The sequence below is a fragment of the Anticarsia gemmatalis genome, chromosome 14 (assembly GCF_050436995.1).
Source record: "Anticarsia gemmatalis isolate Benzon Research Colony breed Stoneville strain chromosome 14, ilAntGemm2 primary, whole genome shotgun sequence".
In the NCBI taxonomy this organism is placed as follows: domain Eukaryota; kingdom Metazoa; phylum Arthropoda; class Insecta; order Lepidoptera; family Erebidae; genus Anticarsia; species Anticarsia gemmatalis.
Window position 1 is genome coordinate 11565714 of NC_134758.1, and position 14063 is coordinate 11579776.

Sequence of the window (14063 nt, forward strand, 5' to 3'; positions counted from 1 at the left end):
TGATTTTAGCATGTTTGTGTAAATGTAATTTAATTCTTAAAATTAATTTTGATGATTCATAGACGTTAGCTAAAATGTAGCATTGTGCCAACTACTTTTATTGTGTTCATAATGTTGCACCTCGACCGTTTCATGGTTTCAGTGTATACGTATGCGAAAGGTAAATGCCAATCACTAATGTCAAGGGTTCAAAGTTATTTTCTTTGTGCAAATTAAATTAAATTTTGTGCTCTTTTGCTATTGAGAACGGAAGTCGATCCAATTGAGATCCAACAGCTACTTATTAAGTAGAATATGGAAATTTCTGTAATATTATAGCATAAAATTAAAAGAAATAATTACAAAGATAATTTTAGTATATTTAATCTTACGCTAATTACATATTTTAATAAAAAAAATATTTTTTGACCCACTGTGCACCGGAAATAATAGTAAACGTCAGAGAATAGAAGACAAATATGACAATATGGCGGCGAGTTGGCATTTGGTGAAGCTAAACTGAATGTTTGTTAGGCCAAATCTTTTTTAGGAATTCTAATTACCAATAAGAAAGCGTAATTTATCAATAAGTATCTTGTTGTGCATATAAGCCTATAGTATATTAGTGTCCAGAACAGATTCCGTGCGTAGAGAAAAGTGAAGATGTAAGTTTGCCGATTCTGCCCAGTTTCATTTGCGTTGTAAAGTCTGTATTATTTATCATGCACTTCATATCCAGGTATGACGACAGGCGTGGTGGTCGTGGAGGTGGACGCGGTGGATCCCGTGGTGGCCGTGGAGGCGGCAGGGGCGGTTCGCGAGGAGGTCGATCTAGTGATAGGTCACAAGAGCGAGGCAGCAGCCGCTTTGGCAGTGGCCGCGGAGGCCGTGATGGAGGGCGAGGAAGCCGGGACGGTGGTAGAGGCTTCGGAGGTCGTGGTGGCCGAGACGATTTTCGAGGGGGCAACTTTAAAAATGATCAACCAGGCGGTAACCTAAGGAAAGTCCGCTGGGACACAATTACATTGACGCCGTTCCAGAAAAACTTTTATGTGCCGCATCCAAACGTTCAAATGCGTAATCAGACTGAAGTAGAAGCATACCGCAGTCAACATCAGATCACAGTGAAAGGGCGTGACGTTCCTTCACCGAGCATGTACTTCGAAGAAGGTGGCTTCCCCGACTATGCCATGAAGGAGATATTAAAGCAAGGTTTCCCACACCCAACTCCTATTCAAGCTCAGGGCTGGCCCATAGCTCTTTCAGGGAGAGATTTAGTGGGAATCGCCCAGACAGGTTCTGGGAAGACACTTGCCTACATCCTGCCTGCCATTGTCCACATAATCAACCAACCAAGGTTATTGAGAGACGAGGGCCCTATAGTGCTAGTACTGGCTCCTACCAGAGAGCTCGCTCAACAGATTCAACAGGTAATTACTGTATTTACTAGTTTTGTAAACAAAGCTGTTGTTATAACAATTAGACCTGCCATTGGACTGACATAGAGCTGCCTGATATATAAATTAACAAGTTACCTGACTTGAATAATGTTGACATTAATACCAGAAATATAAGATGAGTTTGTTTTTCATTGTGCTACTCCAGGCGTTGATCTCAATGAATGGAATCGCTGCGGAGATGACCGACAATCCGAGCGACTTGGACATAGTAAATTTATTAAATTACCTTTCATTTGTAGAACTTAGCTTATCGCAGGCAGGCTATGTTCGAAAACCTGTTCAAAACTGAATTTGACATGTTTTTTCAATAATTTTTTTGAATGTTCTCCCAAATTCTAAATTTATTGTTTACTAGGTGAGGTTTCTGAACGTAACCTTTTTATTTTTAGTTGGGCATTATTTTATTTTTGTTTGTTCTATTAGTGCTTCACTGTGGTCAGCCTCGCATAGTATTTATGTTGAAAAGCAGTATTCACCTCACCTCCAGTTATCACAGAGTGACAACATCTCACCACCAAATTTTTCAAAAGCAATAACTTGAAGTAAGATTTAGTGGTGGGAGTAAAAACAAAGTGTATCTGCAAGTTTAGGCCCTGAAATCTAAGATGATTGAAATTTATGACATAATATAGTCATAGCACACATCCAGTAGATATATTATATTTTTTCTTGTTTCCTACTATTATATATGGTTTGTTTATTATTTGGTACTGCTCTTTTCATTTTATCATGTAAATGCAGATAAGAGAAGTAGAGACTTGAGTAATAGTATCTTTACTCAGTAAACAAGTTGATTAAAACCTCCAACCATTGTTTCAGATAATTTTGATACTTTACCGACCCATATATTAACTGTAAAATATAGAAATTATTCATAAAGTGACCTTAGATTCTTTAAAAGACAGCCTACAAACATGATCTGAATCCGAAAATTTATCTTTTATCTGCTCTTACATGGCTCGGAGGCGAAATCTTCCATATTATTCTGATATTTAACAGCATGCTTCATTCTCCAGGTTGCCAATGACTTTGGTCAGAGCGTACAAGTGCGCAACACATGTATATTCGGTGGAGCACCCAAGGGACCGCAAGGCAGGTGTTTGGAAAGAGGAGTTGAAATTGTCATTGCTACTCCTGGCCGACTTATTGATTTCTTAGAGAAAGGTAAGCTTTTAAACCATAATAAACTGGAATTGCTTTGATTGGTATTGTACACCATTTACTATGAAAGATGATTGGTTTTATAGTATAATGAATAGTGACTATTTCCAGCCTGAAAAACTTGGATTCGATGATTAGAAAAATGATAATTATTAAACTAGTTATCTTGATAAATTGCTATCTTTGCGTCCTAAATGTTGCATGCAACCTAAAACCTTAAAAAGTAATTAAGATAATGAATTAAGATATTACTTTGCAAGTTTGAAAACACCTTAGAAAGTTAGGCATGCTTTAATTTCCGTTGCTTAGTATGTGTAAAGAATAGAGAGACTGTTTGTATGTCGTGACAATGGGCTAGCCGCTAGTATATTATGATGCGTGAAAGTAGAACATGTACATACTCTCATTAGGTACTATTAACAGAGAATGTGTGAGTCATTCTCACACATTAGAAACATGACATTTAGAACTGGCGGTCGCTAGCAGCTTTCGTTGATTGTTACGAATAACATGACAGAGATTAATTACAGACACTTAGTTAAATTAATCTATTGTAACGAAGTCACTATGTCTAATGGACCAAGATCCCAGAGCTGCCAGACCTACGTCATTTTAGCAAAGCTGAAACTTTGAGGATTGTTAGTATAAAGGGTCTGTTAAGAGGTATGCACATCCACTACCTTGAAAGCGGGGCCGTTTCTGAGGTAGCGCGGAGTGAAGGTGCGTAAAAAACGACCCAACCCACGTTATAGTAGCAAAGTTGGTTTTCAGATATGTTATTAATGATATTATGTAGAATTAAAATTGACTATTGCCAGACCGTTTCCCGGGGCCATTACTTCTGCCAGACGCCTTAAATGTTATAAAAAAATGAGGTCAACTACGTCATAGTAGCAAGGCTAAATTTTATATATGTTATTAAAGGTACAATTTTAAGACCCCCTGTATGCGGACAGACCATTCCGCAGGGCCCTTCGTCCCCTAGACGCCATTAAACTTTCCCTATGAGTGCGAGAGTAAGAGCATTATTCATACGCATAAATGAAAAACAATGAATTAAAAAAATAAAAATTGAAAAATTATTGAATACTAACTGACCCGCGCATCTTTGCTTGCGTCACTTAAGAGAAATAGGTCAAAATGTTACATAAACGGGTTATGTAACATTTTTCACTGGTACTCTGCTCCTATTGGTCGTAGCGTGATGATATATAGCTTATAGCTTTTCTCAATAAATAGGCTATCCAACAGTAAAATATTTTTTTATTCGCACCAGTAGTTCCTGAGATTAGCGCGTTCACACAAACAAACAAACTTCTCAGCTTTATAAAATTAGTATAGATTAAAAGTACTTGGAATGTTTAGGAAGATAAGTAACATTATTTTGGGAATTATTTTAAAAATAGATATGGTTTACACTATTCACAAAAATTATGAAAAAAAAATTGTAGTCATTCATCGTCATCATCATTATCTGAGCTCTTACTTCCCTCATCAAATTTAATATTTAAATCATCTCCACCATCGTCTTCATTGTTACTTGAATTCTCTGTAAAAAAAAATGTAGGTAATGATGTTGAAAACAGTTACAAGTAGGTATATTGAAATAATTTATAGTTAAAATAAAATACCTAATTCGTTTTCAAGTGATTCGCTTACGGAACTTGGCAATTAGTCACCATCAAACCACTTAAAATGATAATGGTTATCCTTTAGAACCCACCCTTTATTTGCTGGGCTTAAAATGCTAGGACGCTTTATATGAGCATTACTCCAGACACCCGCAATATAATTTGCTCGTCGAAATTGTTGAAGCAATTCAGATTTACAAGGAGGTAAATTACTTGCGTCGAATTTTTTAACATTTTGCCGGTGGAATTTCTCATTCACATCGCCGACTGTATACGTGTTAATGAAAAGTTGTAGCCGTGCAGCATCTACATCAATTAATCCGGGAACATTATATAACTCGCAGATAAATTTTTGAATTACATCAAATATATTTTGTTCCTTCGCTTTATCAATAGATAATTCAACTTCTCCGAATTGAACAAAAGCTTCTTGATATTCTGGCGATTTCTTTAAAATTTTAAATGGTCTGAGCTGAATTGATGTAGATGCTGCACGGCTACAACTTTTCATTAACACGTATACAGTCGGCGATGTGAATGAGAAATTCCACCGGCAAAATGTTAAAAAATTCGACGCAAGTAATGGAGAATGTTAACAAATTTGGATTATTAGCTCTCCATATTCTCTGTTAAAAATAAAAAATACTAGTGAAAGAATTACTTTGATACGTCAATTAGTTTCCGATTTATAAGTAAAACTAGTTGTAACCGCGCGAATCGGTGTGACGTCATTGTACATTACGCTAAGTCTGGCTCACATAGTCTTTTTTAATAATATTTACTATTATTACACTTTAAATGTAATAAGCAGACGAAAACACAACAAAATACTGCATAAGCTATTATATCTACGGCTGTAGACTTGATATTAAGCGGGACGCGGCCCGCGCAGCATGGTGTAGTATGACGTCACGCTGTTAGCGGGACTCGATATTTTTTGAAACTTTGAATGCTTGTAAAATCAAAACTACTTGGTATTTTTGACTAAAACAAAAACTAGTTTTCATGTACATGTACAGGCTTTACTGAGTCAAAATTTCAAGCGATTTGGCATACCTAGTAACATTCTCCATTTACCTCCTTGTAAATCTGAATTGTTTCAACAATTTCGACGAGCAAATTATATTGCGGGTGTCTGGAGTAATGCTCATATAAAGCGTCCTAGCATTTTAAGCCCAGCAAATAAATTTTTAAAATAATTCCCAAAATAATGTTACTTATCTTCCTAAACATTCCAAGTACTTTTAATCTATACTAATTTTATAAAGCTGAGAAGTTTGTTTGTTTGTGTGAACGCGCTAATCTCAGGAACTACTGGTGCGAATAAAAAAATATTTTACTGTTGGATAGCCTATTTATTGAGAAAAGCTATAAGCTATATATCATCACGCTACGACCAATAGGAGCAGAGTACCAGTGAAAAATGTTACATAACCCGTTTATGTAACATTTTGACCTATTTCTCTTAAGTGACGCAAGCAAAGATGCGCGGGTCAGTTAGTATTCAATAATTTTTCAATTTTTATTTTTTTAATTCATTGTTTTTCATTTATGCGTATGAATAATGCTCTTACTCTCGCACTCATAGGGAAAGTTTAATGGCGTCTAGGGGACGAAGGGCCCTGCGGAATGGTCTGTCCGCATACAGGGGGTCTTAAAATTGTACCTTTAATAACATATATAAAATTTAGCCTTGCTACTATGACGTAGTTGACCTCATTTTTTTATAACATTTAAGGCGTCTGGCAGAAGTAATGGCCCCGGGAAACGGTCTGGCAATAGTCAATTTTAATTCTACATAATATCATTAATAACATATCTGAAAACCAACTTTGCTACTATAACGTGGGTTGGGTCGTTTTTTACGCACCTTCACTCCGCGCTACCTCAGAAACGGCCCCGCTTTCAAGGTAGTGGATGTGCATACCTCTTAACAGACCCTTTATACTAACAATCCTCAAAGTTTCAGCTTTGCTAAAATGACGTAGGTCTGGCAGCTCTGGGATCTTACTCTATAATCAACATCAGAGAATGTCAAGATGCTTGATTAAATAAATCAACAATTATTTCTAAACAGTCATGACTTTAAGATCTCAAATACACTGCAATAGTCTTTATATGAAATGATCCCTATACATATGTTAAAATATAGTCTAATTGCACCCATACAACTTCTTACAGTCTTGCGAAACAGATAAGGGGTTTTATTAATTTGTTGTTTTTTTTGTTTAGAAACAACAAATCTCCGTCGCTGCACATACCTAGTACTGGACGAGGCTGATAGGATGCTTGACATGGGCTTCGAGCCACAGATCCGGAAGATTATCGAGCAGATCCGACCTGACAGACAGGTGGGTACATATTATTACTCTAAAAAACGCAATTTAACAAATACTTATGACTAGGCTCAGCCATCAATTTAGCTCTGTCTGATGAGTTGTGAAAGTTTTTACTACAGATTCTTGTAATGCACTGGCTTTTGATAGCCTACACAACATTGATTCTCGCTCTTAAGTTGAAGCATAAAGATTAAAGGCCTTGACAATAAAAAAATTAAATATTATATTCATCAAGTGGGACCCTCGAAAAATATGTAATTACTCTATTAGTCTTGTAAGACATTTCATTTGTAGATAATAACCTAAATTGGGTCCAGTCTGACTGTAATATAATAAAACATGTTTTTTTGCTACCTTCCAGGTCCTCATGTGGTCAGCAACATGGCCCAAAGAAGTTCAGAACTTGGCAGAAGAGTTTCTGCATGACTACATTCAGATCAACATCGGCTCCCTGTCTCTATCAGCCAACCACAACATCCTGCAGATAGTGGACGTGTGTGAAGAGTGGGAGAAGAATGAGAAGCTCATCACTTTGCTGTCTGAGATATCCTCGGAGGAAGAAACTAAGACTATTATATTTGCTGAGACTAAGAGAAGGGTAAGTGATCACTTGTAAAATGTAATATGACAAATACCCGCAATAGCAACAATACATGACAATTACTGGTTAAGAACAGTCATCAGAGAATGTTCATTGCAAAGTTTCTTTACGAGTTAGCTTAGCAATATTAGTCTAGCAAAGTATTTTATTAGGTGGATGAAATAACAAAAGCGATCAACCGCGCCGGGTGGCGAGCCTTGTCCATCCACGGCGACAAGAACCAGCAGGACCGCGACTACGTTCTGAACCAGTTCCGCTTGTCCAAGGGCGGCATACTCGTCGCCACAGACGTAGCGGCCCGCGGCCTTGGTAAGTCATACTATACAACAAAACATAGACAGCTCAAAAAAAAAGTTAGGCGATAGGGCTACAGCACTCGATTAGTCAATTTTACTTAGTCGATTGCCAAAAAGATTCATGTCACTGTAACTTGCCCAGAAGTAACTATCTTATGTTTGTGCCACCAATTTTAAAAAGTTAAATATAGTCTATGGTGGTGATCTTTCCCGCCAATTTGATGAGGGCATCAAACAAAAGATTTGTAGAAGCAGTTGCGAGATATTAAATGTTATGTGAATTGTGATATAAACAGTGATTGTTCTCGCACTGTTCCTCCGGGGTGTTATAAAGGTCTAAGAGAAGTCAGGGGCGTAGCGGAGGTATGATGCCATTGCTAAAATATTATATAAACACAGTTGCTTGCACGCAACCGTAAGCATAGGTTCCAGTATTCACAAGAAAACTTAAAAATAGGAGAAAATCACTTGGAAATGTTGTTAGGATTATATTATTATGTATTGGACCGTATTATAAGTTGTATAATGTGGTGAAAAGTGAATATTGGAACAAGATCGCCACATAGTGATAAAGCAATGGTACGAAGATACCACACAATAATATTCTCGGGCCACGATAACTATTGTTTCAGGTGGTAGATATTTATTACCAATTATTAAAACAACTTAATTACAAACTGATAAAATTTTACCATTAGCAAATAGCAATGACTGTGAATTCACGTCGAATGTAACTCGTATTATTTTGATTGAAAAGTGCAGTTATTTTCGATTCCTTTTCTTGCTAGGAGTATTTTTTGCTAGTTCGTTCTGTTCGCAAGCCATGACCGAATAACCTCGACTGCTATGCTCCAAATCTCATCACTGACGTGATCGTCACACTACAAGCTTGAACACAAACAAAACGCTAGCAACTTATTACTACAAAACAAACCAACATGCTTCGTAGCACGATCTAGCATATAAATACGTTTGATGTGAATTTACAGTGTTTATTCGTAATAAAAATCTATCATAATGATAATCCTAGCCCGATAATAATAAAGAATAAATTTCCATGACTGACTCGGCATTATTCTCGATGTTTTTGCTTTCAGAGGCGCATGCGTGCAGTGTTTACGGCTAGTATCGGTGTGTTGCTGACTTACACTAAACTACAACTATTGACAGCATAACACTGTCGGCGCACACTGTTTTATTAAGAGCATGCTGCCTCTAATATCTGGGGAAATTAACACATGATCTTTGAGAGATTGTAAACAGTAGTTTGGGGGTTCATTTTCTAAGGTGTTTTCAAAATAGCTGGTGATATTTTTTGAAGTTAGTCTGAATGTGTAACTGAATTTGTCGGTATATGAAACTGAATACAATTCAAACACAAAATCCTTAACTATAAACGATGGGAATGCGGTCAATGACACGTAACAGCTGATACTAAACTCTTCAAAAGTATTTTTTATATCAATTAATTTAGTAACACATTCGGGTTCAGCTCTCGAATTGTCATCGGATATTTTGAAAAAGCTTTAACCGGCCATTTGGAGCAATACATGCTTGGTTATCTGTCATGAGAGATTTAAGAAGTGCCCTACGCAACCTGACGCCATAGGGCGCGTTAAGTCAGCACACCGACTCTTGGCCTTACACTCCGGCACTGACGGGCATAATACAGTTATTTCCAGCTGACCTCCGTGACCTCGGCCACACCAGCGACATCTATAAGGTAACTATTGTGTGTTGTAAGTTATGGTGACGATCCTGTTGTTATATTATTTACCTTTTGTTGCATAACTGACTAATTAATATTGAGTTACGCGGTCATGCATTTTTAGCCACGATCATCTCGACGTCAACCTGCATCGACGGCCTGTGGAATGCAACAAAAAATGCATGAGCGCGTTTATGAGAAATGTTTAATTTGTATTAACGATGAACAACAGTGTCGGCTCGCTGTTTGAGATGAGTGTTCTTGATAAAACATATTTGATTTTAAATACTTGACGCAATAGTTTTTTGATTAGTTTATGAATGAAGCAGAGCCTGGTTGTATTTTGTACTAAAACAGATTTAGAATATTAACATCTTGTGTCATATAAAATAAAACTTTAAAAGGTTTCGGAGCTTGTTATGCAATTTATTGTTAGTAATTAAATTTTTGAGTCATATTATGTACTTTGTTATAGCTTCAATTTTATTAAATCATGTTTGATGGAATTACTCTTCTCAAACAAACCTTATAAAATAACAAAATACATTACATACATAATATGACATATTGTTCTTAAATATAGTGTGTGTATGTGTTTAACATTATGTTGCGTGTGTGCAGACGTGGAGGACGTGAAGTTTGTGATAAACTATGACTACCCCAACAACTCGGAGGACTATGTGCACCGCATCGGACGGACCGGCCGCTCGCACAACACCGGCACTGCTTATACTCTGTTCACGCCTAACAACTCCGCCAAGGTATGTGTTTACACTTTCTTTAATTTAAATATACTCATTAGCAAGGCAGTTGTAGCTAGAAAGACATCATGGGTTCATGATGTCATAAAGTTGTGGTTACATATAAATACACTCAGCGGCAGAAAAAGTGGCCCAAGCGCTTATCGTGAATTTGTAAACAAATTAAGTAATATATGAAAGATATATTGTTGTAAGTAGTTGCGAAGTGATCTGTTTAGTGTTATGAAGTGTTGAATTTCAGATTAATTTAAGTGACGGATGACTTTTTCTAACAATGTGTGTTAGAACTGAATTCAGTGTTGATTCGAGAGGTCAGTTGAATTCTGTATTTTGAAATATTGCTGCACGGAAACGATTTTCTTTATGATTTTTATTGATTATTGGTCTATTCAGATTTTAGAAAAGATTTGAAGATGCCACTTACTGCTGAACAAGTGGCTTAGGTGGTCTTGTTGTCCGATCAGGGCCATTACCATTGAGAGGTGGCTGCATTTTTCAATGTATCGCGTACCACTTTAAGGTCTGCGATTAGGAGGTATCGTGAGACTGGTCTCTACACGCGGCGACCAGGAATTGGACGAACACGATGTACATCCGCAACAGATGACCGATTTGTTAACCTCGAGGTGCTGAGAAACCGCTTTCTGACAGCGTTTGAGATTCACTAGAGGCTTCAAGCGGCACGCGGAGTCATTCTTAGTGAACGGAACATGAGGCGAAGGATAAAAAAACGTAATTTACAGACAGGAAGACCAACCCGAGTTCCAGAACTCGAGAGACACCATCGAGTTGCGCGATTACGATTTGCTCGTAAACATGTGAATTGGCTATCGACCAATGGAGCAAGTTCTTGTTAACCGATGAGTGCAGAGTAGCATTAAGAGCACCAAATGGTCGTGAGAGAGTGTAAAGACGCCATTAAGGACGGTTTTTTCCCAACACAACACGTCAGACGGTCAGTTACAAAGGTAGGTCTGTTCTGGTATGGAGAGGTGTATGTTTGGAGGCACGTACGGAGCTTGCCATCGTAGATCAGCGCCTAACAGCAGCCGGGTACACTGAAGAAATCTTCCAAGACCATGTTGTACCACTTATGGATTTCATTGGTCGGGAGGATTAACTCTAATGCAGTTTAATGCGCGCGCTTATAGCGCCCGCGTTGTGGAATCGCACCTTGCTGATATCGGGATTCAAAAACTGGCTTAGCCTGCTCGCAGTCCAGACATCAACCCCATAGAACATGTCTGGCACATGCTAAAAAACAGTGTATGCGCACTGCCCAACCCACCAGAATCACTTGGTGAGCGAAGAACCGCTCTAGTCAGAGTGTGGGATAAAGTTCTTCAAGAAGTAATTAAAACATCCTCCAAAGCATGCCAGAATGCATGCAGGTCACCATAAATGCTAGAGGAGGTAACACGCGGTATAAACTAGATTTTTTCTTTGGTGCAGAATTAGGTTTTTGCAAAAACTTTCAGTAAGCGATTTCGACAAAAGCTGTATTTTTTAATTTTTCCCATTTTTGATTAAACATTACGACTATTTAGTGTAAATTGTAACTAAACTTGTGTATAAACTGTTTAACTAATAGTTATAGCCAAAATAGTAACCATATATTGATATTCTAAAAAGTTTTATCGTAGTTTTGCTTTGGGCCACTTTTTCTGCCGCTGAGTGTATAAATAAAATTCAAGTTATTTTGTTCAAGCAAATATTAGTTAGAGTTCGTGTTTTGGAATGGATGTGTATGATTACAAATCATTGATTCGTTTTATGACAACCTGTTCCAAAGATTATTCAAAGCTCTTATGTTTTATATTTTACTTGCAGGCCAAAGATTTGATGTTAGTGCTTCAGGAAGCCAATCAGGTGATCAACCCTAAACTGATGGAGCTGGCGCAGTGTGGCGTGGGATTCAAGGGGAAGTTCGGTAAGAAATGCACACACAGTCATAAAGGCTTACTCTCAATCGTCGCACTCTAGTCCACAGTCATTTTTATCAGTTGACTTTTGCCTAATCGATCAAGAGTGATACGAAAAATATCATAGAAGGTGCCACAAAAACATGTGTAAAATAAATCTACAACGAGAAAAGACATTTTGAAATTTTAAAAATGTTGGCTAAATCTTCTTTTTCCTCCAGGTCGTAACCGCTACCGCGACCGTGACGAGAGCTCGGGTCGCTTCGGAGACCGCGGCCGAGGACGGGGACGTGACAGCCGCGGACGAGACGGACCTCGCGGCCGAGGCGGACGGTTCGGAGGGGAGAGGAGTTAGTATACATATTTGTGTCAGCTTCTTATAATCTGTGCACTAGTATATATCACTACTACATTATAAAGGTTAAACACACATTCAGTTCAAAAATAATTCAACATAATATGTTATTAGATGCTAACTAAAATGATTCACCAGGTTCAAGGTGGGACGACTCTAACAACGATTTCGAAAATCAAAGCTCATTCGGCAATAGATCTAGCTTTGGTAACCGGGACAACGGCTCATCCCGGGAAGGTTCCTTCAGACAAGATAACGGGTTCCGAGGGCGCGGCCGAGGCCGGGGCGGCGGCATGGACGGCCAAGGTTACGGCAACCAGGGGTTCAACAACCAAAGCCAAGGGTTCAATAACCAGAGCCAAGGTTTCAACAACCAGGCGCCAGGGTTCGCGGTCCCTCCCCCCACCAGTTACTACAACATGTACGCGCAACCACCTCCCCCTCCCGCCAGCAAGTTCGGCGCTAAATAGAATAGGTAGATTAACACTAGATGTGGTATGGAATGATGTAAAGCGAAAGTCTATAAATGAATGGAACTTTTAAATTATAGTTAAGTTTTATATTTATTTAAATGTTGCATCACTGTGAGTTGCTTTATTCGAGGAGCTGTTTGACAACATAATACTTTTTGATTTTTGCATAAATGTAATGAATTTATCTCATAAAAGCTGTCCCCTACATTCGACTTTTTGAACGCTCATTGGTGGTACTAATACTACTTGTGTAGTATAACAACTATTAAATTATTAATACGTTTGAATCATTAATTCGCTATTAAAATTCTTATTGGAATCTTGTTACATTTATTGTTACGTAACGATGATGAATAGTTTTAAAATTAGATTTATTATAGTCATATTAATTGGACTATAGGTCACGCTCAATTTGAATTTAAACACCAAGTTTTGCTACAATCTGCTTTCATTAGATGTTTCATCATTTCAATCATGTTTAGCTGTGAGATAGTTTCAATTAATATACCTTCATTGGGAAAGGTGTTTAAGTGATATGCGCTAGGCGTATAAGCCGATAGAACCCTTATAGCGTTTTACTAGACCTTTGGCTATCTACTTGCCGTTTTTGTATATTTATCGATGTGAAATCTTACCTTAAGATCTATTCAATATATGAAATGTAAGTTGTACAAATACAAGGTAGCTGTTATAAGTGGTATACGATGTTAACTTCGAGAGAGGGTCTGTGACTGTTATTTAATATTATAACATATTTAGCTGGTGTAGATTTCGCGTCAATAAATATAATAAAACCGCCGTCTTTCCTACCTATAAGGTTTATAAACCCGACCATATCGTATATTATAATAGTATAGTATTACCCACAATAGTGTGCTTTAGCTAATTAATCAGAATAGAAAAACGATATTTATCTAATAGTTAAATGCTAAAACTAGGGTATGATTGTCTTATGAATAATGCCTTGATATCTTACATACTAGAAAACTAGCTGCTTGTAAACTGTAGGAACCGGTCTTAGTAATTATTTGATCTCAAATTCGCGTAATTGATCCACTAATCAGTAACAAAAATGTTTGTATAATGTTATAATCCATGTTTGTTTTTGTGTTATCCAGTGCACTTAGATATGTACCCGCACCATTGATTGTTAGTGCCTCAAGCAGATAATGTAACATTCCTATTTTGTGTAACTTTGTCAGTGTATTGGTGATGTATGAAATGTGCAATCCACAGAAATAAATTTTAATCAAATAATCTCTTTTTTTCATTCATACATACCTGTAGAATGCACAAACCCTGTATAGACTAAAACATACCCAGAATCTATTGGGCCTGAATATGCATTATCTCTCAGATAAATTATAATGTGCATGA

The 14063-nt window shown here is 37.4% G+C and overlaps 1 protein-coding gene across 2 annotated transcripts; it reads left to right on the forward strand.

Moving 5' to 3' along the window:
• The first annotated feature begins 457 nt into the window (after positions 1 to 457).
• LOC142978501 (uncharacterized) lies at positions 458 to 13944 on the forward strand. Of its 2 annotated transcripts, XM_076122975.1 has the most exons (11): positions 458 to 644; positions 719 to 1409; positions 1585 to 1647; positions 2456 to 2603; positions 6464 to 6582; positions 6932 to 7168; positions 7324 to 7480; positions 9797 to 9936; positions 11767 to 11866; positions 12080 to 12208; positions 12352 to 13944. In XM_076122975.1, coding segments are annotated over exons 1-11 (2118 nt in total). In that variant the 5' UTR covers positions 458 to 642; the 3' UTR covers positions 12684 to 13944. The 2 variants fall into 2 exon arrangements, with proteins under 2 accessions (XP_075979090.1, XP_075979091.1); XM_076122976.1 differs by lacking the exon at positions 1585 to 1647.
• The last annotated feature ends 119 nt before the right edge of the window (positions 13945 to 14063 follow it).